General features: G+C 36.4%; 1 protein-coding gene across 1 annotated transcript in view; it reads right to left on the reverse strand.

The window, feature by feature from the left end:
* Window positions 1-27,533, reverse strand: part of Ccser1 (coiled-coil serine rich protein 1) — a 373,946-nt gene that overhangs the window by 14,446 nt on the left and 331,967 nt on the right. The window contains exon 9 of the mRNA XM_090356800.1: window positions 1,412-1,489. Within this exon, the coding sequence (XP_090212926.1) occupies window positions 1,412-1,489 (78 nt within the window). The remainder of the gene's footprint in view (window positions 1-1,411; window positions 1,490-27,533) is intronic.

The raw sequence follows: 27,533 nt of genomic DNA on the forward strand, positions 1-27,533 counted from the left end.
ATAAAGAAAACCAACTTGAAAAGACAAATACTGAATCACTTGTGGTAGAATCTCTGAGAACATTATAAAAATTATTTCCTTTTAAAAATAAGCATGAATACCTGGGTTTGATTCTTAGGTACCACATACATTCAAATAGCCAGAAATGGTGCTATAACTCAAATGATTAAAGCTCTTTCAATACAATTTGCAAGGCAACAAAAAAAATGGCATCCACTATAACATTACTTAATCTAATAAGGATTTGCAGATATGCATACCGTATCATTACACTAACAACACTTGAACACAGAACACTTGAAATTATCTGCTCTCTATTTCTCTGGTCAACAAAGTGCTAGCAATGACAATGAATCAGTGTTTACATAGAAAGGATAATCACAGAGTTAGGTTGAAAATGTTAAAAGACAGTACCTTTTCCCTGGTTGGGGGGAGTTTAAAATTATGAGCCTAAACAAATGTAAATTTCATAGCAGTATTAAGAAAAGACGAGTGTAGCTGGGAGGTATTGATGACTCACATCTATAATCTTAGCTACTCAGGCGGCTGAGATCTGAGGATCTCACTTTAAAGGCAGCCAAAGCAAGAAAGTCTCTGGAACTCTTATCTCCAATTAAGCAAGAGATAAGACAGAAATGGAGCTGTGGCTCAAGTGGTAGAGCATTAGTCTTAAGCAAAAAAATCTCAGGTACAAACCCTAAGACTGATACACACACACACACACACACACACACACACACACACACACACACATAGATTCAACGATACCAAAATTTAAATAAAAGAAGACAAGCATGCCAGTTTTTGAAAAACCCAGTATTACTAGAAGCAATAATTGTACTGAAACACATTTACCATCATATTTTGACAGTTCAGTGAGAATTTCACATGAAGAAAAAATACTAACTTCCAATTAAATTACTTTCTATTGCTTGCACTGAAGCCTAAAAGCTAAAACATTATTGTAAATATTATTGTAAATTAATCTGCAAAACTGTGTTTCCTCTGGGGTGCCTACAGGTAAAAATAATGAATTTGGCCTTTAGTGACTGCAACAGTAATCATTTTATTGAATTGTTAACAAATAAATTAGTATTTCTGAACAACAAATTGTCTTGGTATTCTCCTAGGTATCTATCACATTTCTGAAAATTTGCTAGTTCTAAAGAATGTTTTACAAATGTTGATTGAAAGAGAAATTAATAAGGGATTATTAAGTTAGTTGGTGCCTGTAATTATCTTTTTCAGTTTTGGAAGGTATTTTGGAGATTGTTGAAGAGCAAAAGATGAATGATGAGCTATTAAACCCTTTTTAAATCAATGCAGGGTCTCAACAGCTGCAGAAGTGAATAAACTGTTGAGGTCTAAATACGAATAATGAAGAGAAAGATGGTAATATATGGCTACTTACATCACAGCCTAGAAGTTCTGTCTGTGTGGATTTATCCACCCTTGAAGCAAATGCCTTCTGTAAATGCTGAACTTTTTCCTGAAAAAGAGAATCACATTGTTGGTGAGTCATGCACACCTACACTCATAGTCCCCATTTGTTCAAAATTCAATTTCTGTGCAATTCATCAACATCTTTTGATTGCTGCTTCTCAACTCAGCTCAAAACTTAGATATCGTTTTTCCCAGTTGACATGACTTTTCTTCTAATGGGACCTGTGGATTCTGAACCACAGTCAAATATTAAAGATGGGCTTTACTGAATTGATTATATGAGACTTGTTGTTTTATCATTAATAAATTAGTAATGTTTTGCTAATTATACCAGAGCATGTTTATTTAAAACCAAATGAATTTTCAATAAATGATGTAGTCAGGGAATTTGGATGTAACATTTAAAAATTCCTTCACTCTCCCCAGGAACTAGTTTTCAAAATATTATTTGGTAACATAAACAAATAGCCTGATATGATTCTGGTGAATCCTATCTATAACCCTCCTTCCCTAATTAGAAGGATTGCCTTTCAAACCTAGCCTGAGCAAGAAAGTCCTTGATACTCTTATCTGGAATCACACACACACACACGACACACACAACCTTGGAAGTGAGCTGTGGCTTAAAGGACTAGAACACTCACTAGCCATGAGCAAAAGAGTTCAGGGAGAGTGCCCAGGCACTGAGCTCAAGTCCCAGAAAAAAAAGCATTAGAAATAAACTTATTGTAATTGAATTATAACACACTTACACATTTAAATATTTACTGAGCCTTCCATTGTAGGTAAGGAAGGGAATCAAAGAATCCATCTATTATGGGTAAAGGCAGGAAGGGGAGGCTGTGTCTGTGTGTGTGTGTGTGTGTGTGTGTGTGTGTGTGTGTGTTATGGAAAATTTCTTACATAACATAAAAGTAAGGAATAGAACCTCTTGCCAACTTTCCCGATGTTCAATGGTAGAAATCAAAGTTTAAATAAGAAGCATCACTCCTAGCTGTGTGGTTCAAGAGTTTCACTGTTCAGTATTTACTGTCAGAAAACCCAGTTTTAAGCGTCTCATGCCATATACCTGCCTATACCAAGGATACACTAAGGAATGCACACATCTCCCTCTTTTCACCATACCCTAGAGACCTGAAACCTGGTACATGCTGCCAGCTCAGTATGTCCAGGTAAGTTCAGCGAATATTCAAAGAAATAGCTCTGGATAGCTGGCTGCTGGAAAATATACACTTGAATATCGTTGAGTTGCTTACACATGGATGGGCTCAGCCTCCGAAGGCTAGAACTTGGGTAGCTATAAGTGAGGCTGGACTTGAGCCAAGGCTGGCTTTCTTTATCTTGCTGAGCAATTGCACAGAATGTCCAAATGCAATCTGTAATTTGAACAGCCTTTTGCAAGTCACAAGCAGAATATAATTGCATAATGAGTCCCCACTCATGATTTTGGCCTGAGACTCAGAAATGTCAGCAGCTGGTTTGTTTACCAAGACACTTCCAGTATGATGATCACCATACCTCAGTGAAAACTTTAGGAGGTGAATTTTTTAATTGCAGAAATAAACAGAAATGGGAGATTTATTTTATGTATATATGTTTAAAATTGTGTCCTAACAGTAAAAGCAAACAAGAAAGAAAAAATGACAGTAATCAATAAAGCAAACCTGCAGAAAATGACTTATTTTTGTTGGACCTCAGGATACCTGAAGTAAAAAATTTCCCAACATCTTTCTCCACTGCTTTTAGAATCGGTTATATGCAACTTTTTAAAAGTAAGAAATGTAGCTAAATTCATAACCCAAAAGGTCTTAATCATTCTGGATTGCCTAGATGGATTACACAAGCTGAAAATGATTTGAGAAGTGTATAACTCCCCTCACTGAAAAAGAAATTGGTCAAGACTATGAAGAAGGAGTAAATATTATAGATTGAAATGACTATGAATAGACATACCCAGATGGATACATATGACAATCTAGAGGCAAAGCATATGGAGCTTTGATCTGTTTTGTTAAAATAAGAATTTTATCAGGATCTACACTTCTTCTATTTTAAAATCACTTTTCTAGTTGCTAGGTATGTTCAAACAACACATGGCACTATTTATAAATACCAGGGAAGTTTTTCTAGTAGTATATTAAGCAAATATTTATTTATTTCTTCACTAATTTTGGAATGCTAATAATATATTTCTTATAGCACAGAGCTTTTACCCATAAGATGCAGCTAATTAAGAGAGGCCTTATAATGGGGAAATGAAGGCAAGAATCTTGAGTGAGATACTTTGGATATTAGGAACATCCATTTTTATAAGTTAGAAACATCATGTAGATTGATTGGGCTTTGTCCTTCCATCCTAAAGACCAACAATTAATTACATCTGTGAAATATATTTCATAAATACATCTTCACATTGTATTTACTGTCCTGTCCTAGTTCACTCCTGTAGGTGAGCAGAGGCTGTGAATAATGTATGCATTCGGGTGTAGGGTGTGGACCATGCAGCAATACCTTATTCCAGCATCACCCTCTCTGGGTTGCAAAGAATTCATTCAAAATGTATGGCACCTTGGAAGCTGAGAATATGATCTTATTTCCAATGAGGATCTTTGCAGTTATAATCAGCATGGTCCAGATAGAAGTGAATGGGCTCTTGACTGGGTGAGAGAACCGCCATTTTCCCTTGACAACTAGTGAAGCGTGTGGGTTACTTTGATTCAAACAGCAATGCTGGAAGCTCAGATGACTGCACTACAAACTCAAACCGTCTATGTTGCAGTTAGTTGTGCATTTAGGAGAATGAAGAAGGGTTTTGTCCCCTCTTGTACTTGGAGGTCACAGGAAAGTATTGGATCAATCTGAAATAACAGATGCTGGAGATTGCTCTTAGAAAATCAAGTAGTGTTCCATTGGTGTTGACCAATACAAAAGGCATAAACCTTGAGAATTATCTCTCTTTAAAAAAAAATCTGGGCCAAAACTATCATATTAGCTATTCTGGAGACTGAGCTCTGAGAATCACAGTCCAGAGCCAAACTGGGCAAGCAAGTCCATGAACTCTTAACTACAATTATCCACCCAAAAGCTGGAAGTGGACTTGTGGCTCAAATGGTAGAGTGTTAGTACTGAAAAAAAAAGTTGAGTCCATTTTACCATTCAATTTTGCTTCAAGTTCAAGCCCCAAGAATGGGAAAATCAACAACATCAACCAAAACCCTACATCATGAAAAACAGAAACTTGCTTTCAATGACAGTTTGAAATTGTGTCAGAAAGTCTTCAAGCTTTTGATTGATTAATTTATCAGAGGGATCGAGACTATGAGCTCTGAGCCATTTTATTTTGTGGTATTGATCTAATGTTACTGGATATATGTATTAAAATCTTCTTATAATAAAGTGTGAAGTACCACAGAATTCTTTAAGGCAGACATTCATTTCCAGTAATATGCTGATGACAACATTCTCTACAAGCATAAGATAGACAAGAAGACAAGAAAACACTTGCAAGTCAGCAGGGTATTACCGATTGACAATCAGCTAGCAAACAATGGATGGTATGAATCAAACTTCCCCAGACAACTTGAACACACCGATCAAACTTCACTGACAAACTCCAGAAACCTTGAATGTCATGAAATGCATTACCCTTCAATTTTCCTTCAGCACATTCATAAGCAAAAAAATAGTAGAAAATAAAATACAACTCCATAAATGTGCGTATTTGAGGACCAAAATCTAATGTGGTCATAAATCTGAAGAAGATTAGATGTGAGTAGAGGAATTACTTAGTTGTTCTGGATGTTTATATATTTATCTATTAAACAGAGATGGTGAGCAAAGACACTGAAAGCTGGACTTGCTCAATTCTAATATATTTCATGAGTATCCAAAACATATAAATGCAATACTAGTTATAGTACATTTAACTATAGGAATTCGATTTGGAATTAGAAATAGGATAAAATTGATTATATTGTAATATTGTATTATTTTGAGCCCAGAAGCATCTCTATTATTCCAGGATTACATCCCAAAAAAATCTGTTGTAGGGCCGGGAGTTTGGCCTAGAGGTAGAGTGCTTGCCTAGCATACACGAAGACCTGGGTAACACATACATAGAAAAAAGCCAGAAGTTGGGCCAGGAGTTTGGCCTAATGGTTAAAGTGCTTGCCTAGCATGCATGAAGACCCGGGTTCAATTCCTCGGTACCACATATAGAAAAAAGCCGGAAGTGGTGCTGAGGCTCAAGTGGTAGAGCTCTAGCCTTGAGAAAGTCCAAGGACAGTGCTCAAGCACTGAGCTCAAGCCCAGGACTGGCAAAAAAAAAGAAGAAAAAAAAAGAAAACAGCCAGAAGTGGTGCTGAGGCTCAAGTGGTAGAGCTCTAGCCTTGAGAAAATGCAAGGACAGTGCTCAGGCCCTGAGCTCAAGCCCAGGACTGGCAAAAATAAAAGTAAAAAAAAAAATCTGTTGTAAGCTAAAATGCTCTGAGTCAAAAACATCTATAAATTGACTAACTACTGAGCAGCACAGCTTAATCACATGGCGCCTGAAACAGGCCCAGCTCCCTGTATATCGTGTGACTGACTATGAATGGCAGGAAATAGCCCAGGAAAACCAACATTCACATTGTTCTCTATATGAAGGATAGAATTCTTCCATTGAAAAGTCAAAGTTGTCCATAAGTGAAATTGATCATAGGTAAAGTCTCTCTGAATTTTGCTTTCCCAAATACAATTTCCAGGACACTTCTGTCTCCCCAGACCCAGGGAGCCTTGTTTTTGCAGAGCCCCATTCTTGACTGTAGCATAATTCCAACTTGTATTCTGCAGAAGAGACCAACAAAACACTAAAAGGAAATGCAACAGTCAGAGTGACATTAATTACAGCAGTCTCTCTCTTTGTTTCATGAGTCACCTGTGAAATCCATTCAGAAATTCCTGTCTTTACAGTATGGATGATATGCCTCTTTGCATTTGTTTTTATGTACCTTTCTGAAATTTGTAATCAAAAGAGAAAGGGAAAATATTCCAAAGAGATTAGGAATTGGAAAATACATAGTGGTCAGGTACTATATACCAGTCTTCAAGACCAGGGCTGTTTCATGTTATTTTTTTAACTTAACTAAACTTTTTACGAACTGGAAAATGAAAACTGCAACTCTGAATATAATTCATATATATGATCATAGTCTAGGTATATCTATGTTTATGTTTCTGATTGTTCCTTAATTACTTTCATTCAGAGTACTGGAGTGTTATTTTGTACTGTTTCTTTTACTGATTGTACAATACTTCCATATCAAATAATATTAATGGCTACTACTTTTAAAACCTCACAATTTTCTGAAAATGCAGAGTTGTTTATTTGCTTTTTGAATTTTTATTATTTTGTTTATGATTGTACCTATACAGATGCTTGAGTTTTGCATCTGTAATACACTTGCTCAGCTTTTGCTCATAGACAAATCTCTACCACTTGAGCCACACCTCCACTTGTATTTTTTTTTGTTGTTGTTGTTGTTAAAGATAAGAGTCTCTATGTTTGTCTATCCCAGGCTGGTTTTGAATCATTATCTTCAGAGCTCTGCATACTAATTAGCTAGGGTTACAGGTGTGAGTCAGGTGTATTTAGCTAAAATTATACTTATTATACACACAATATTCCTACACAATCACTTAAAGATACTTAAAAGCATAATTTCTTTCTCTGCCAGTGTAGTTTCACTTTGAGATTTATACTTTTTCTTTGGTGGGACATGGGGCTTGAACTAGGCCTGGGCACTGACCCTGAGCTCTTCACCCAAGGCTAGTGCCCTACATTTGAGCCAAGCCCCACTTCCTGTTTTCGGTTTTCTAGAGGTTAATTGGAGATAAGATTCTCAGGTCCTTTTGTGCCATAGCTGGCTTTGAACCTTGATCCTCAGATCTTAGCCTCCTCAGTAGCTAGGATTACATGTGTGAGCCACTGCACCTAACATTTATTTACTTTTGAGATTAGCACAACTGGAGATATAATTTCCTATCTGGTGACTTGACATCTTAGACACTAGTAAAAAAATTAACATCCTTTATCTCTTTCTGCTTTATCCAAGCTTAAACAGAATTGATTCTGTATAGTGATGTCAGAAGCTTACAAACCAAATTTGACTCCTCGTAAGAAGAATACATTAACAAACTATAGCTCAGTAAGCCCAAATGATGACACATAATGTGACGCATGCAATTTCTATTTATTTCATAACTACAAGCTTTCCAACATTGAATAGTTTATCCCATAAGTTAAACTGCCTACCAGACATATGCCTTGCAAAATCCTCCCTGAGACCAAATCTCAGCCTATTCTAAATACAATGTGTCATCTGTCATTATTTTCGTTCCTCTTTACCTCTGACAGGCATTATTTTCTACTAAAGACTCCATGAAGGGTGCTGGGTGATTAGTTTTCCATGATCATCTATTTCTACTCCAAAGGTGTCTTCAGTAACCTCAGATATATCTTTCCTTCCACACTAACCACCAGAGCTTACTAAGGTTCTCAGTCAACTGAATGCATTGTCTCCAAAATCACTGCCATAACTTTTGTAGAGTACTTCTTCCTCCAGTTTCAGTTCACTTAATATATATTTTGTGCTGCAGCAAAATTCATCTTTCCAAAATAAAATGAGAGCACGCTTGACTGATTCCTCACAAAACTGAGACTGGAGGAATTAGCTGTCACTTTCAAGGACAATATAGAACATAATCACTCAAAAACAGAACTTTCATGGTGGGGTCCTGGTGACTCATGTCTGTATCCTAGCTACTCAGGAGGCTGAGATCTGAGGATTACAGGCCAAAGCCAGCCTGGGCAGGAAAGTCCATAAGACTCATCTCCAATTAACCATAGAAAACCAGAAATGGAGCTGTGTGTCAAAATGATGGTAGAGCTCCAGCCTTGAGCAAAAGAATTCAAAGACAGTGTCCCAGCCCTAAATTCCAGCCCCGTGACTCACAAATCAGTGAATGAATGAATGAATGATGAATAAGTAAATAAAATAGCACTTTTTGGTTAAGAGCTCTAAAATATTCCTTTTTAAATTGTTACATCTTAATCATACCTAAGCAGTGTTTGCTAATGTTTTTCACATGGCTTAGAATTGTTTGTGAGTGTGTGAATTAAAATATAAACACTTTAATACATTTAATTTCTTCTTGCCTTGATGAAAAAGAAATTAGAATAATTCCTGCAGTGACAGGGCATATGGTCTATCTTTTTATTCTTTTTAAAAAAGTCTACTGAAGCAAACCTTAAGACAACCATTATTCTTAGGAAAATCTAATTTAAGTCTAGTCTAACATTACCAATTTCTCATAAAACAATTTGTATTCAGAATTTCATCCTAAATTTATCTTTCAGAACCAATCAACAAATATATTCCTGGAGGAAATACCTGCCTTCGTTGAGCTAGCTTTAGATTTGTTTAAATTATTAACAAATTTACTTCAAGAAAACTTTTCTAGCATCCCTAAGTCTTACCATTATTTGTGACAACAGCTACTAAATTAATTACTATATACAGCAAAGGAACGAATACAGGAAGCATATTTTAAAGAGTAACAATTTTTAAAAGATATGCATAGGCAATTAAATTTAATTTCAGTGTTATCTCAGTTTCAGTTCCATTAAATACTCCTTAAGTTACTGTAATTTTGCTTCACTTTTAAGCTAACCTGGAGTAGTGTGTACATTTTTTTAAATGTATGGACACACAAGTTGAGTTTCCAAGTCTATGATCATGAATCTAGATCTACTACTAGTCTAGTAATTTTCATCTAATTTCCAAACCATCAGAGAATTTTCATCCAAACCCATAGGAATTGGAAAGAACTTTCTAGGCACATAGAGTCACAAGTATTACCAAATAGTACTCAGAGGATTACAATCTGAACTCAGTCCAGCATCTGAAAATCCTTCCATCAGTAATGGATAGAGCCATTCTTAGTATTTCCTGGCAAGTGAAACACTACAATCACTGACAAGGAAAGAAGAGAAAGAAACATCCTAAATATGAAAAAAGGGAGACAGAAGAAGTGCTGATAAGGAAGAAAATGAAGACTAGAAGCATGTTGAGAAGCCAGGAAAGGATAAAGGGGGACAGGATGGAGAAATACATTGAGGAGAGATGGACCTACAAACTAGTATGGTTCATGTTTCTTGAAACAGTGAGATGTTGGACCACATGAACAACCCAGAGTTTCTATGGACAAACTTCTGATATTCTTTTGATTACGTCTGTATTTAAATTTGATTTTTTTGTCACATAGTTGAAGCTATCGATTAAGTCCATTTAATTTGTGGAAATGTTTGTACTATATAATCTGCTGGGTAGTGCCAGTCTTTATGACCAAATCTATCAACAAAATTACACTGTCTTCTGTAAAAGGGACCAACATAATTTTTTTCCATTCAAGATATATCTCTTTTCTCTTCTACATTCTCATAGTGAGAGATAGGATAAACAAAGAAATTAGGGAAGGGAGGATAATTAATGAAAGGAACTGAATCTGAGCAATTATCTTTTAGCATTGGCTTCACTGGAAAATCTGATATAAGGGTAAATGTTCAGGCTAATGTTTTTTATTTTCTTTTCTTCTTTTTATTTTTCACAATATTAAGCCTTGATTCAAGGCTTTCTACTTGTTTTAGTTTTTACACTGCATGAAACAGTCTTTTCTTTTGATTGCTGTGTGGCTTTAAAGATGCAAGGAGGGAATGTGACTCAGTTGCAGAGCAAGTACTTAGCATGCAAGTACTTACCATTGCAAAGTACTTTGTAAGTTCTTAGCTTTGGGTTAAATCATCCCCAGCAACAACTACAAAAGGTAAAGTGGTTTGATCTATTAAAATAATGTGTGAAGATGTGGCTAATATTGCCTAGTCTATAAAATGCACAATATTAGAAATGATCAATGGTACATAAAACACAATTTTTGAATTAGATTTTAAAAGTCTTACCACATGTGATCTATTGAACCGGTGTTTTAAATTTGGAGATTTCTTTTAAAACCATGCAAAAACACAGTTACACAAAGATTTATGATTGGATACTTGGCATTTTCACAATTCTCAGTGTCCTTCAAAGGAATATTTGTAAGGTCAGGTTTAGAACATATATTTAAATAGAGAACTTTTTTCCATTATAAAATAGGCACAAATTTTTCTGCTTTTACAGTATTTTCTAGCTATAATATGATTATATGTAAAAATCATAAAATTTATTGAAGAAAATGAACTGATATAAACCATCAAATGGAAATTTTTCCATCAATAATTCTCTATTGAATATTAAGTACACCACACTCACACACACATACACACACACACACACATACACACACACAAAATTAAATGTTCAACAAGATGTCCAACTTATTGCATCCACTGGAAAAAAAAAAAGCCCTGTTCCTGAGTTCTTTTGCTCAAGGCTAGCACTGTACTACTTTGGGCCACAGTTTCACTTCCAGTTTTCTGGAGATATGAATCTCATGTATTTGCCTGCCTGGGCTGGTTTTGTACTGTGATCGTCAGATCTCAGCTCCTGAGTTGCTAGGATTCCAGGTGTGAGCCACCTGTACCTGGTTAGTAAGTGCTTTTTAAAGTACTCTGTAAAGAAATTGTGAGCCTAGGTTTGGCAAAAAGCTAGGAGCATAATGAAAATCTGTAGATTCTGATTTTATTTCTCTTCCCCCATCCCATGCACATGTCTGCGTACTGCCATTGCCTGTCCACTTTTCTTCAAACCACTGCTCTTGGTATTTAATTGAGAACAAGTTGCTAGGTGAAGTGAGAGTCATTAGGGACTGGTATGATTTGGGAATTCAGTCCTCCACTTCTTCATTCTAACCACCAGAGTTTGTGGATGGTGATCTTGAAAAACTGCCTTGCCCCTGTATTCTACCATAGAAAGGATCTAGCTGGGGAATCTTGATCAGATTATTACATTTTATAACAATGAGTTTTTTTCATTCTCTCTAGGAAATGGGAAGTCCAGGACTGAATTGGAAAACTGATATCTGAGAAATGAAAATTGAAAAGAGGATGACAGCAGGAAGAGATAACAGATTATTTTTAAAAAGCCTACATCAGAGACCTTAGCTGAATGTCCAGGAGTAGAGGCCAATGAAAAACAGCAATTCGAAGGGTCAAAAGTTCTAAGCAACTTCAAGTTGGGCTTATGGGTGGGCTGGAGAACAGACATTGAAATACAGAGGTGTCAGGAAAAGGACTCATGGGAAAATATCATTTAGGGAACAAGGAGGCAGAATTTGGAAGAAAACCAAGAATAAACAAAGAGCCACGTGGTAAGGGGGGATTAACTGTAATGGTGGCTGAATCCTTCATCAGCTAGATGCATCCTATCGTGTGATTTCAGAATTCAGTACACTTTGCAGGCCTTTAAGAGACACCCTGTTACACAGAAAGCTACATCAATGCCATCTTCCACCCTTGCTCATACTTTTTCTCAAATGTCATCTCCTGTCATCCTCACCTCATTTTCATTATTATTGTTCCAGAACCCCATGGAAGGCAATGAAACTGTGAATCTTAGGAAAATGGTTCTCTATTTTCAGATGACCCAGGGCAGAAACAGGAAGAAAAAGTATTCACAAATACATAAAATTTCCAAGTCACACAATTCCTATGTGTGTCATCAAATAGAGTGGGCCAAAGACAATATCAATAACAAGCCTCTATTGTTAATGGGAAAGTCTATTTTCAGCCTATCACACTTTTATAACTTGAATTCGATCATCTTTTCTACAGTGTTCTCTATTTAAAAGCATAAAATTACATGTTGAACAGCACATTTTCCTTCCCTTTACTTCCCATAGGTGTTTTCTTTGCAGGCTTTTTATTTGTAATGGTATACTATTAGCTAGTCTACAGCAACCATGTAATAGACACTTTAAAATATATAAATGTATTACAGCATTTGAAAGTCTTGGTCACTGATTTCCTTTGAGAAAGAAAAACTATGTGACTTTGTCTTCATGTAATTTCTTGAATGATGTCATCTGACATTATCCCCTTAGCTCTCTATTATAATTCAGAAGTAGGCAAAATGAGTTTATGCTTTTAGTAGAATGCATACATTAAAAATAAAAAAAAAACAGTTCTACATCTATTGGAATGGGATGTGAAGGACAATCATCACACAAGAGAAGAATTTTCAAATTTTTGATTTTGCAACCACAGTACTGAGAAAGTCCTTATTGACTGTTATAAAATCAGCAAATACTGAAGTCTATTAGGTTATTGAAACAATTTCTCTAAGATATCTGTTTTCTGAGTCTACTTGAATTTTTGCTCATGTGTCTTACTTTCATTTATAATGTTTTTACAGTATGTATTTCACATTGAATTTATGCCACATTTTCTTTTCATCCTTTAATAAGATTTTACTGGGACAGGCACTGGTACCTCACATATGCAATCCTAGCTACTCAGGCGGCTGAGATCTAAGGATCACTGTTCATAAACAGCCAACAAAAGTCCATGAGACTCTTATCTCCAATTCACCACCAGAAAATGGAAAGTGATGCTGTGTCTCAAATGGTAGAATGCTACCCTTAGAACAAAGGGACAATGCTCAGGCTCAGAGTTCAAATCCCACAACTGGAGGGGGGGGAATTACTGGGAAAATTTCTAGAAGATTGAAAGCAGAATGTTTTATATCATATCATGGTTTCATTATATTTGTCAGATTTTAAGTATTCCTTATATCATGGCTCTTGCCGCCATTTTTTGTTGCTGGTTGTTGCTTTTTAGTTGTTTTCCTGGTACTACAGTTTGAACTCAGGCCTTCATGACTGTTCATTAGTTGCCCTACCACTTGAATCATGCCTCTAGTCATACATTTTGATGGATAATTTAGAGGTAGAGACCCATGGACTTGTTTACATCTCAACTTTTTGAGTAACTACACTATATGCATGAATCGCTAGTCCCCAGCTCTTACTTTTTAACAGAAATAATTATTAGTACTATTAAAGTCCTTTGTACGTATATGCATTTATTTCATTTCCCTACAGTTAACCAGTGTTACTTTTTATATTTACCTATCCTGTAAAGTTATTACCTATTGATCTGAACATAGAAAATATTTAATTTTTCATATATTGCAATATATGTATCTCTCTTCTTTTTGGGTACTTTCTATTGGTACTAAATAGTGATATTCTTTCGTGTTTTGTTCTGATTTTTATTTATTTTCAGTGTATAGTTTTGTAGAACTTACTCTTTGCCAAACACTAAACTATACGAATCCTTTTTAATCATCTTTGCATGGCTTTACTGTGTGGGTTTATACTCCCAAATCCATCTTTAGTGAAGCCTGATTATCTGTGCCTCCGTGCACTACCTGAACTCCCTTAAAGACTGCAAATCAAGTGTAATTAGTTCCTCAGCTTGTCTTCGGGGTTCTTGTTCCCTCTGAATATCAGAAATAGTTTTACATATTACCTTGTCACCTTAGCTTAGACATCATATTCACTTTCTGTAGTTAGTCACTAAACTGATCATATTCACTTTGAAGACTTATTCAACACAGCTCTCTTTCACCAGCTTTTACCTTCAAGGTATTATCCACTTCTAGTATGATTTCTTCTTGGTTAAGTTTAATCTTACACTTTGGACTCCCCACCAAACACTTTTTTTTTAATATTTTTTATTGTAATTAAAAAAAGGGTTACATGATATTTGCCAGATAGAAGGTGCATTAATTCACATACATTGATACCCTTTCACATGTCTTCGTCCCCATTACCCTCCTCCCCACCCCCACATCTTGGTTAGCCCCCTTCCCTATCCAATTTCAAATAACCAAATACAACTATGTCCAATATATCAGATAACAAAGTGAGATACTGTAACAATATAATATAACCAAGGGACACCAAAAGAGATGAGAGATAACATAGTACATTAAGGATAACAATCATTCATTAAATAGCTTTTGTTTCAATATCCTGGCAGTCCTTTCAATTAGCTTCATAATATATGGATTTATGTATGAAGGTTTTGCTCTATTGCAAATCTCTTCTAGTAGAGCCCAAGGTGTCTACTGATTATGACAAATGAGGGAAACCATTGAGACTAAGTTCCTTTGAGTCTGGCTTACTTCACTTAATATGATTTTTTTCTAAGTCTTTCCATTTCCTAACAAATGGGGCAATGTCGTTCCTTCTGACAGCAGCATAGAATTCCATTGTGTACAAATACCACATCTTGTTGATCCACTCATCAACTGAGGGATATCTAGGTTGGTTCCATATCTTTGCTATGGTAAATAGTGCTGCAATGAACATTGTTGTGCTGGTGGATTTAGTATGCCCTACTTTCTGGATGGTTGGGTAAATGCCAAGTAGTGGAATTGCTGGGTCATAGGGGAGCTCTATGTTTAGCCTTTTGAGGCACTGCCATACTGCTTTCCATAGTGGTTGAACGAGTTTGCACTCCCACCAACAGTATAGTAGTGATCCCTTCTGGCCACATCCCCTCCAGCATCTGTTGTCATTTGTTTTCCTGATCCTGGCCATTCTAACTGGAGTGAGGTGGAATCTTAGAGTTGTTTTGATTTGCATTTCTTTTATGACCAGAGATGTTGAGCATTTCTTCATGTGTTTATAGGCCATTTTTGTTTCTTCTTCAGAGAAGACTCTCTTTAAGTCTTTGGCCCATTTTTAATGGGATGCTTGTTACTTTGCAGATTAGTTTTGGAGTGATTCAATTTTTTGAGCTTTTGATATATTTTAGATATGAGGCCTTTGTCCACTGTATGGTTGGTGAAGATCTTCTCCCACTCTATAGGCTTCCTAATTAATTTACTAGCTATGTCCTTTGCCATACAAAAGCTCTGCAGTTTAATGCAGTCCCACTTATCCAGCCTTTCTCTTATTTGCTGTGATTCTTGGTCCTTATTAAGAAAGTTTCAACCTAGGCCAAGGAGGCTTAGTGTATCTCCTATTCCTTCTTGTAAAGTTTTCAGTGTGTCAGTTTTTACCTCCAGGTATTTGATCCATTTGGAGTTAATTCTAGTGCAGGGTGACAAAGAAGGATCCAAGTTTAGTTTTCTGCAGGTGCTTAACCAGTTCTGCCAGCACAACTTGTTGAAGAGGCTGTCTATCTTCCATTCTATTTTTTTGGCTCCCTTGTCAAAGATTAGGTGGCCATAGGTCTGTGGTTTAATATCTGGGTCCTCAGTTCTATTCCATTGGTCTTCAGGCCTGTTCTTGTGCCAGTACCAAGCTGTTTTGATAATTATAGCTCTGTAATAGAGTCTAAAGTTTGGAATTGAAATTCCTCCTGTGTGTTCTTTCTGCTAAGAAGTGTTTTAGCTATACAGGGTCTTTTATTATTCCATATGAAATTTTGGATTGCCTCTTCTATTTCTTTAAAGAATGACATTGGGATATTGAAGGGTATTGCGTTGAATTTGTAGATAGTCCTTGGCAAGATGTCATTTTCACGATGTTGATTCTTCCAATCCAGGAGCATGGGAGGTTTTTCCATTTCCTCAGTTCTGCTTTAATTTCCTTTTTCAGGGTTTTAAAGTTTTCATCAAAAGTATCCTTTACATTCTTAGTTAAGTTAATTCCTAGTTACTTTATTTTCTTTGAGGCTACTGTGAAAGGAGTTGCTTTCCTGATTGTTGCCTTGTTCTTCTCACTGTTGGCTCACTGTTGGTGTAGAGGAAGGCAGTTGATTTTTGAGGGTTAATTTTATAGCCTGCTACCCTTCCAAAGTTTTGAATCAGCTCAAGGAGCTTGGGAGTAGAGTCTATAGGATTCTTTAAATGCAGAATCATGCAGAGGAATGTTCCATGGAATCCTAGTTTCTCCAGAGCTTTTAACATAAAGGGGTGTTGGATCTTGTCAAATGCCTTTTCCGCATCTATTATGACAATCATGTGATTTTTATCCTTGTTCCTGTTGATGTCTTGAATTATATTAATTGATTTGTGTTTGTTGAACCAGCTTTGCCTCCCTGTGATGAATGCTGTTTGATCAGAGTGTATAATTTTTTTGATAAGTTGTGTAGACGGTTGGCCAGTATTTTGTTAAGTTTTGCATCAATGTTCATCAAAGAAATAGGTCTATAGTTCTCTTTCTTTGATGAATCTCTGTCTGGTTTGGGGATGAGGGTTATACTGGCTTCATAGAATAAGTTTAGTAAAGAACCTTCATTTTCAATTTCGTTGAACAGCTTGAGGAGTATTGTTGTGAGCTCTGCTTTAAAGACCTTAGAGAATTCAGCTGTGAATCCATCTGGCCCTAGGCTTTTCTTAGGTGGAAGATCTCGTATTGCCATTTCTATTTCAGTGCTTGAAATAGGCCTGTTTAGTTGGGATAGTTCTTCTTGGTTCAGTGTGGGTATGTTAATATTGGCTAGGAATTCATCCATTTCGTCTAGATTCTCAAATTTGTTGGCGTAAAGGTTTGAGAAGTATTCCCTCATAATACTCTAGATCTTGGTAACTTCTGTCATGATATTACCATTTTCGTCTGTGATTTTGTTTATTTCGCTATGCTCTCTTCTTTTTTGGTAAGATTTGCTAAGGGTTTGTCAATTTGGTTAATTCTTTCAAAGAACCAACTCCTTGTTTTGTTGATTCTTTCTATAGTTTTTTTGGATTCCAAATCATGTATATTGTGTTTTTGCTGGGTGGAATAATCTACAGATGTGTGTTAGATCTAGTTGCTCTACATAGTTGTTCAATTCTAAGGTTTCCTTGTTGACTTTTTGCCTTGTTGATCTGTCCATAGGTGAGAGTGGTGTGTTAAAGTCACCAACAATCACTATGTTTCGATCTGTGTATGGTTTAAGTGAAAGTAAAGTTTGCTTGATGAAGTTCGGAGCTCCAGGATTGGGTGTGCAGATATTTAGGATCGTTATGTCTTCCTGGAGGAAAGATCCCTTTAGTAGTATGTAGTAACCTTCTTCGTCTTTTCTCACTAATTTTAGTTTGAAGTCTATTTTATCTGATATGAGGATGGCAACTCCAGCCTGTTTATGGGGGCCGTTAACTTGATAGCGTTTATTCCAACCTCTCACTTTCAAAAGATGCTTGTTTTTTTGGGTAAAATGTGTCTCTTGAAGACAGCAGAATGATGGATCTTTCTTTTCGATCCAACTAGACAGACTATGCTGTTTAATTGGAGAGTTAAGTCCATTGATATTGAGAGTTAGGATTGAGATATATTTATTAGTTCCTACCATTTTTACAAGCTTTAATTAGGGCCTGTGTCTTGATAGTTCTTGTGCTACTTAGATGGTATGCTGTTTAGGTGCCATTTCATTCTCTGTGTTGCATTTACATTGGTTTTCTATGTGTAGAACATCTTTGAGAATTTTTTGTAATGTTGGTTTGGGTTGCTACATAATGTTGCAGCTTTCCTGGAATGGAATGTTTTTATTGTTCCCTCAGTTCTGAATGAGAGCTTAGCTGGGTACAGTATTCTTGGTTGGTAGTTATTTGACTTAAGGGCATGCCATATATGCTTCCAGTCACTTCTTGCTTGCATGGTCTCTGCTGAGAAGTCTGGGGTTATTCTGATTGGTTTGCCTTTTTTTTTTTTACTATTTTTATTGTATTTAATAAAAGTGTTATATGATATTTGCCAGATAGAAGGTGCATTAATTCACATACATTGATACCCTTCCACATGTCTTGGTTGGTTTGCCTTTATAGGTGATTGTTCTCTTCGCCCTGGCTGCCTTTAGGATCCTTTCTTTGGTCTCTATTGATCCAGTTCGGATTATAATGTGGCGGTAGGATGTTCTTTTCTGGTCAGGACTGTTTGGGGTTCTAAAAGCTTCTTGTCTCTGGATGGGCCTGCCCTTATGGATATTTGGGAAATTCTCTGAGATGATTCACTGAAGTATATTTCCAATACCATTGACCTCTTTCCCCAGACCCTCCTCAATACCAATTAGCCTTAAATTAGGCTTCCTAATTGTATCTTGGACCTCCTGAAGCGCTCTCTCATATTTCCTAGATTTGGATTGACTCATTTTCTGTTCTTTCTCTATAACAACTAAATTATCTTCAGCCCCGGAAATTCTCTCTTCTGCATTGTTTAACCTGCTATCAAAGCTATCTACTTTATTCTTCATCTCCCTTGCTTCTAATTGCTCATTTTTTGATGCCTTGTATCACTTCTTTTAGATCATGTATGGATTTCTTTAGCTCCTTTATTTCCATTTGAGTGTTTATCTCAGCAGCTTTATTCTCTTTGGACATTTGCTGGAGTTTGGTCACTTTTTGTTTGTGGATTCTATGAATTCATCCATTTTTCTTTGAAAAACTTTATTATGGCCTCCTTTATGGCTTCTCCTTTTTCACTTATCCCCTTGTTTATGGTTTCCTCTTGTTTAGCTATGGCTTCCTCCCTTATCTCTTTCTTTATATTTTCACATTTTTCCATTAATGATATTTATCAATTGCATTTGTATAGCACTTGGAAGACTCTCCTCCAGGTTTGCCTGTGACAGTTCCATTGTCTGTTTATATTAGGTGGGGATGTTGTTTCTTGATTTGACATTTTTCTTGAGTTTCTTGTTCTGCCCATTTGAAAATGGGAGCAAGATTAATACTAAACACGATTATAGTTTTTCAGATATAACCAACCTAGACCTCTTTAGCTGGCAGACACTAGATGTTCACAATTTTTGATTGGTATTATCACTCTTTCTTTTTGTGCACTTACAGACAAGTCTAATACAACCACTGATAACCAATTTATGAGCAAAACAATAAGCCTCTCAATCCAATCTCTATTGTATTTAAGTCCCTCTGGGCTTAGATTATAATTGAACACCTATATATACAGTATTGCTCAACAGCCATCAAGTGTAGATCTGTGCATTATAAGGGTTGAAAGATGAACAGAGGACCAGAGATAGAAAAATAATATGAGAGAGAACAGGGGAGGTAGGAGTGTAAGATTATTATAGTAATGAAGAAAAGGTATAGTGTAAGGATTACTGATCTAAGTTGGTGAGTAGGTAGCGTATTTGAGTACAAAGTTTGGAAAGTATTAGATAAAACTTATGTGTTGCTGCATGAATAGCTCTCAGCCTAACCAGTGGCCTCACAGTGGGCCATGGGATGGATCTGAGAGCTTCAGTCTCAGCGTGCTGGGTAGATGGTTGGTTTTCCTGTGCTGCTTCCAGGGGATGTCCCCCATCCCAGGGTCTGGGGTTTGGGAGTTTCTGGGACTCTCAGCAGGACCAGTAGGTGTCCACTCTGTTCCCAGGGGCGGGGCCCAGCTGAGGACATGGGCGGAGCCGCGCCTTTCTGATTCTCAGAAGGTGAGCCTGGTTGCTGGTTGGCCCTTCAGTTCCCTGCTGTGTTTCTGCTGCTTTGGCCAGGAGTCTGTGACTGTGGGGGGCCCCTCGGTGCTGTCTTGCTCAGGATTCCCAGCTGGAGAATGTCTGGCTCAAGATTTGAGGGGGACAGATGCTGGCTCCTATTTTCCCACACACTGCTCCTGCTATTGTAAGGCAGGGTCTCAGGGCCCCCCACTCTCCAGGCCCAGTGGCCTGGGAGAGGAACCTGTTGGGCGGGTGGGAGCTGGGACACCTCTGCCTCCCCTTGTGGGGTGCTGGGTCCTAGTGTCCGCCCACCTGTCAGTCTCCAGTCAGAGGCCTGGGAGAGGAGCCTGTTGGGCTGGTGGGAGCTGGGACAGTTCCGCCACCAAACACTTTTGAAAGAAAAAGTAGCTTCAAATACCCCACATAGCACAAAGCCAAGACTTGTCACCATGACAGAATGGCAGAAGGCTCTCTTCTAACTGACACCTGCCTCTTTGCCAGTTTCATTGCTGTCACTCTCCACTTCACACCTTTCCTTATTAACACTGGCAGGCATATTTTTAGTTCTCTATGGATATTCAGCTATTTTAGAACTGGGTACATTCGCTGTTCACTTCTCCTGAAGAGAAAAATATCCTCAGACTCTGTTCATATGTGTAGCTTTTCATCACCCTTCCAGGAGCCTTTACTTTTAGTGTGCATACACGACTGCTCTCCTTATTCTTCTATTTTCCATGTACCCTGGTACACAAGGGGGCTTAAAGAAATATTAGTGGCAAGTGAGTGAATTTAAGTATTCTATCTTTAGTGAATATTCCAGGCAGCAAAAGCTATGTACAAAGTTGATGATTTACCATTAACAATAAAAATCATCTCTACCAAACAATATATGGGAATGATTCCCAAAAGTTGTTATTAATTCCCTACTCTCACAAAAGACATTACTCAAACTTTATCTTCGAATTGTGTACGCAGTGGCTCCTTCCTCATGTAGCCTGAATGCTCTTTAGTGATATACAGCGGTGACTGCAAACTGCTCCAAAGATCAGAGTCAGGAAGTTCTCATTAGAGGAACTAACTCCTGAACTAAGAGATGATTAAGTGTTCACACAAATCCCACAGACATCGATTTAGTTTGGGAATTCTATGGCTTTTACCACTCATTAGGAAATGATTGTTCCTTATGCTTTTTAAATCTTGAAATATTGTGTCACAGTATTGACTTTTATGCTACTTCCGTTCATCTCTGTTGTACTGCTTGTGTGTGCTTTGGGAGATTGTTTTCTGATCTTATGCAATAGAGTTGTTATGGCTTATGAATTACCTTGGTGATAATATTCTGGGCTAAGGCCTATAGGCTAAGAAAGCCTTTGAGTTTCACACCTTTCAGTGAAATAAGAAAGAAAACAGCTTTTCTGGTAGTCTAATTAAGAATGAGAAAGGGACAAACGTTTGGGTCTTTTTATAGCCTGTTGTTTTCCTTTGCAAATTTGATGATGTTCTGAGTTTTAAAGAAGGCAGGTAAGACCGTCCCAGAGGAAGAAGGAAACCACAAGCACAAAGCATAAAACCCACAATTTAAAAAATCTACTAACAAAAACACTGTCATGAGATTAAGAATTTATTGTTTTGCTTTGCATTAAGCAAATTACCACCACCACATGCATCTTTTCAGTTTTCTTTTACTTAGTTTGGTTAAAATCCATTAAATTATATTTCACAGAATGCTCTTTAATAATGCCCCAAAGAAAATGTGGGAATGACTCGGCTGCATGTGCGGTGACCTTCGCTCTGATTTTCAGTCTGCAGTATGGTTCTTTTTGGTCAAGCTGTTGAAACATTTGTGGTGTAATGCATCAAATTGAGGCAACCAGCTGTGATGTTTAATTTCAGCTAAAAGTTTATGATCTACAACTACATAATACCTTAGGGAATAATTGATATTGTATGTTACTGCACTATGGTGACATGCAAGACTTGTTACAAAATGCCCATAAAATGTCACATATTTTATCGTATTAAGCCATTTGGACTTCAGGTTTAAAGAGAACACCATCATTTATCCCCCAAAATGAGTACCAGAGGATAAATGAATAGACTTCAGCATCATTCTCTAAATATAGATGAGATGTGAAGTCATTTGTTCTCATGTGTCAGAAATGAGGTTCTTTGTTTTATCCTGCATTGTTTATTATAATGAAATTTCTCCATTATTTACGGACATTCTAAAATCTGGAAATGTCATCCGCCATGAGGCTCAACTCTGCTTATCACATTTCTCATTGCTGGAAAATGAAGGCATTTAATAATTGCCAAATTAAGTTGATACTCATTTATCATATCTCTTTCTCTTTGTTCAGTAGGATCAATAGAATGTACAACACATAATTGTTAAAGGCTTCTGGGATACTGGCTGCTACATAGCTCAGAGGGAACCCGTTATCTTAAGAGCAAAAGATGTAAATAAGTGGGTAGAGACATGCAGGTTGGTGGGTGGATAGAACCAGACACATAAACATAGTACTGGATGGCTAATGAGGATATCATTAGGTTTCTAAAGTGATTTAAAATGATCAAAAAATGTTTCTTTTAAATAAAATAAATTTAGGAACACCAGTCATCTATGAGCATTTGTTCAATTTATTTTGATAACCTTTCATCCATCGTTAGATAAAGATAGAAACTGATAGGAAAATTAAGTTGCTTTCTCCAAGTCTTTAGGTGGAGGTTGGGGGAATGAAGAAAAATAGGACAATATAAAACCAATCACTTGTGAGGATCCATCATTGGAGAGCCTGGCCAGTTACTGTAACCATAAAGCTACCATCAAACTGGAAATTCTAGGGTGAGGCTTAGTCATATGAAGAAAAAAAAACTTCTATATTCAGAAGAAAAAATACTTTTACGAGAATATAAAAAGAATAGAACATGTCCCATAAGTTCCCTACCTCACCGTGTATTTACTGGGTTTATATACTTATTTTTAAAACTTCAAATACTATCCCTTGAATGATTTATATTTGTAGATAAAGGATTTGTGTAATCATATCATAAGAAAATATTTTTGTAACTTTTTAAAATATGACCTAAAGCTGTGCCTAGAGATAAGTGGAAGCAGAGAGGAACGAAATGCTTCAGCAGCAATTTTAAGTAGGAGAAAACATGAGTCAGTAGCTCTGACTAGGTGCATAGATAAGTTTATAAGTTGAAGATGGAAGGAAATTGAAATGGAATGGAATCATTCATTGTTGACTAGACCAGCATTCTCTTTCACCTTCAAAACAGATTAAAGAAGGAAACGCTAAAAGCTAAAATATAAACACATCTAGAATCCTTGTTAGTACTTGTACTTATTTGCTTACATCAATGCATATAGAATTAAATAACCCCAGTTTATTAAATATTTTTAAATAAGAATGAAATAAGGGAATAACCCACCATAAGTATGAATACTTTCTGTTACCACTGGGGCAAAGAAAATAATAGAAAGATTACTGAGATAAGGACATTGCCAACATTTAGCCTATTTGTTTCTGATTAGCAAATGTTCATCATAGTAATTCCACTGCCTTTTTATCTATTAAAATGCATTTTCTCATAACTTACATCACATGAAATATTGCTCATTTGCTTAGAGATTCTTAGGATTTATCATGATATGGATATGTTCAGCAAAATTGCTAGTCAAAATTACTAGTCAAAAATCATTCAGGAACTAATTAAATAAAATAATAATGAATAAAGACTTAAAGAGAGTCTTCTCTGAAGAAGAAATAAAAATGGCCTATTGACACATCAAGAAATGCTCAACATCTCTGGTCATAAAAGAAATGCAAATCAAAACAACTCTAAGATTATACCTCACTCCAGTTAGAATGGCCAGGATCAAGAAAACTAATAACAACAGATGCTGGAGGGGATGTGGCCAAGAGGGATCACTACTACACTGTTGGTGGGAGTGCAAACTCGTTCAACCACTATGGAAAGCAGTATGGCAGTGCCTCAAAAGACTAAACATAGAGCTCCCCTATGACCCAGCAATTGCACTACTTGGCATTTACCCAATTGTACAGAAACAAGGACATACTAAATCTACTTGCACAATGATGTTCATTGCAGCACTATTTACCATAGCAAAGATATGGAACCAACCCAGATGTCCCTCAGTTGATGAGTGGATCAACAAGATGTGGTATTTGTACACAATGCAATTCTATGCTGCTGTTAGAAACAATGACATTGCCCCATTTGTTAGGAAATGGAAAGACTTAGAAAAAAATCTTATTAAGTGAAGTAAGCCAGAGGAACATAGGCTCAATGGTTTTCCTCATTTGTCATAATCAGTAGAAACCTTGGTCTCTCCTAGCAGAGATTTGCAATAGAGCAAAACGTAGATACATAAGGCCATACAGTATGAAGCTAAATGAAAGGACCTCTAGGATATAGAAACAAAAGCCACATAATGAGTAATTGTTGTCCTTAATTTACTATGTTATCTCTCATCTCTTTTGCTGTCCCTTGGTTATCTCATATTGTTACAGTATCTCACTTTGTTATCTGATATATTGGATATATTTGTATTTAGTTATTTGAAATTGGATAGGGAAGGGGGGAAAACAAGATGAGGGGTGGGAGTGGAAGGGAGGGAAATGGGGACCAAGACATGAGAAAGGGTATCAATGTATGTGAATTAATGCACCTTCTATCTGGTGAATATAATGTAACCCTTCTATTAATTATAATAAAAATATATGAAAAAATAATAATGAATAAAATGTTTACTAGTGACATTAGCGTCTACATAGGGTATAATTTTTAGAAGTTTTGGTTTGATATTGACAAGTATTAGATACCCACATGAAAATCAGAAATAAGCTGATAAGATCTTTGATGAACCTTTGTGCATTAGTTGGGAGATACAAACATTACAGGAAATATTTGACCTTGTTTTGAAATCTTTCAAACCTTTAGATACTGTTAATAATACTGTACTGAAGAACTACAGCAGGAACCTAGCTACAAAGAGACTTATAATCAAGAACTCATGTGTACATAGCATGAATTACTCAAGAAGTAAACTGTCGAGCAATTGTTAGATGTACAGAATAATTTAAGCCCCTAGAAACAAAAATCAAAGACATAATTAATATATAGTCAGTGAACCTTAGCAGCATTCAATATGAAGAAGCAAAAATAACACAAGTGACATAACAATGATTGGTAGAATTATAAAACCATAAAATGAGTTATTAATTCATAAAGGAGAAAAATCAATGAAGGCTGCAATAATTATTTAACACTTCATAGAGTTAGGATCATCCTGATCAAAAGCCACAGAACAAATCCATTTTTTAATGAAGATAATTTACCATATGCCATCTGAAAATACAAATATGTGTGGTCTTGTTCCTATCAAGTGTTGGTCATATCTAAACAGAGTGAAATGTGCAAATATCATCACCCACTCTCTCTTGACATGAAGATCTCAGGGTAAAAAGTTTCTAAGTCAAAACTTCTATCATTAATCAGTGTATAAAGTTTCACAATTTTTGGAAAGACTTGTAAAAAATCATATTAAGTGAAATAAGCCAGACCCAAGGGAACATAGACTCAATGATTTCTCTCATTTTAATAATTAGTATCCATCTAGGACTCTCCTAGCAGAGGATTCCAATGGTTTAAAACCTCAGTTCAGAAGGTCATATAGGATGAGGCTAAATGAAAGGATCTCTAGAATATGGAAACAAGAGTTGTATCTCCTGTGATTGTTGTTCTTAATGTACTATGTTATTTCTCTTCTCATTTGTTGCCCTTTGGTTAATCTCATATTGTTACTTTGTTTCCTGGCATATTGTATATACATTTATTTGAAATAGGAAAGGAAAGGGAGGAAAACAAGATGATTGGGAGGGGGTGGGGGAAGTGAAATGGGGGCAAAAACATGAGAAGGGGTATCAATGCATGAGAAGTAATGCACCTACTATCTGGTGAATATAACTATAACCTCTCTCTACATTACATTAAAAAATGTTTCACAGTTTTCTCTACTTCCTTAAACATACACATTTTTTCTATCATGTAGCAATTTGTTTTTTGCTTTTAGGAAGAAGATTGAGTTGACCAGGCCTCCTCAAGTTTAGAAAAGCATTTTGAATGCAATAATTTATGAAGGTCTTTCTTCTTGCACCTAGAAGGCAATAAAAACTTACTTGCAGGATCCTATGGATCAATGAAAGGCATTACAAATTTAAGGAAGATTTTCAAGGAAAAGTTATAGGGTTTCAATATTTATATCATTTCTAAGGCAGATTTTGCCTTACTTTTCTCCTCCATATGTTGATGATAGAGATAATTTGTACTTCACAAAAGTAGGATGACCAATAGCTACATTTTTTACTACCAGAGATTTAGGGTTATTCTTGGCTTAGAAATGCTCAATAAATGTAATCTACTGCTGTGCTTTGCGTGTTCTAGTTTTGGTCAGTAGCCCATAGCACTATTTGGAGGTTGTAGGAACTTCCTAAAGAAGGAGCTGACTTAGGAAGTAATTAGGTCACTTGTAGTGTGACCGTGAAGAGAATATCAGAACCCCAATGCTGTCCATTCTCTCATGTCACTGCCAGGTCTCCATGACACAAACAGATGCTTTGCCTCCTTCCAAGCTCTGAAGCAATATCCCTGCTGACTAAGGACCTAAATCTCCAAGGCTGAGCTCACACAAACTGTTCTTTCAAATCAGGCTTACAGTAGGTAGTTCATTGTAACATAAAGCAAAACTGTCTAACACAACTAACCCCTTCATTACTGTTGATTGTGTTTGTGTAAGGTGATTACAGGGGCTCTTAGAAGGAAATAACAACTTAAATGAAGTATCTTAAAAAAGGTTACATCTCTCGTCTCTTCTGCTGTCCCTTGGTTATCTCATATTGTTACAGTATTTCATCTGGTTATCTGATATATATATATATATATATATATATATGCGTATTTGGTTATTTGAAGTCAGATGGGGAAGGGAGGAAAACAAGATGAGGGGCGGGGGTGGGGGAGGGAAATGAGGACCAAGACATGAGAAACGGTATCAATGTATGTGAAGTAATCCACTTTCTATCTGGTTAATATAATGTAACCCTTGTATTAATTACAATAAAAATACATGAAAAAAAGGTTACAACATTATTTTACACAGGCAATGTGAAAAGCTCTTGTGTCTACAATGCTGTTCAAAGGATAGTTCAAAGGATATTGTTCTAAATACATCTGTGAAGATGTACTTTGCACAAACACACATAAACACATGCACACACTTAGGTCATATCGATCTCTGTTGTGGGAATGAGACCAACTAGGAATCTGCTATTACTAACTGTATTTTCAACATTTGGTCTGGATGATTAATCTTTCTATCTATTTCTTTCTTCTTATAATTTTATTATTTTATTATTAGTAGTAATCCTCTCTCCCTCTCCTCTCTTTGTTGGACATGGGGCTTGAACTAAGTGTCAGGGGGGTTTTCCCTGAGGTTATTCACTCAATGCTTGCACTCTACCTCTTGGTGTTATAGCATCATTTTCAATTTTCTGGTGATAAATTGGAGATAAGTGTCTCATGGACTTTCCTGCCTAGGGTGGCTTTTAACCCAAATCTTCAGATCTCATCTTCCTGAGTAACTAGGATTACAGGTATGAGCTATTGGCACCGACTCACATGGGATTTTCTACAGTGGATAATCCAA

Source organism: Megascapheus bottae, chromosome 23 (genome assembly GCF_031878675.1).
Source record: "Megascapheus bottae isolate mThoBot1 chromosome 23, mThoBot2.hap1, whole genome shotgun sequence".
Lineage (NCBI taxonomy): Eukaryota > Metazoa > Chordata > Mammalia > Rodentia > Geomyidae > Megascapheus > Megascapheus bottae.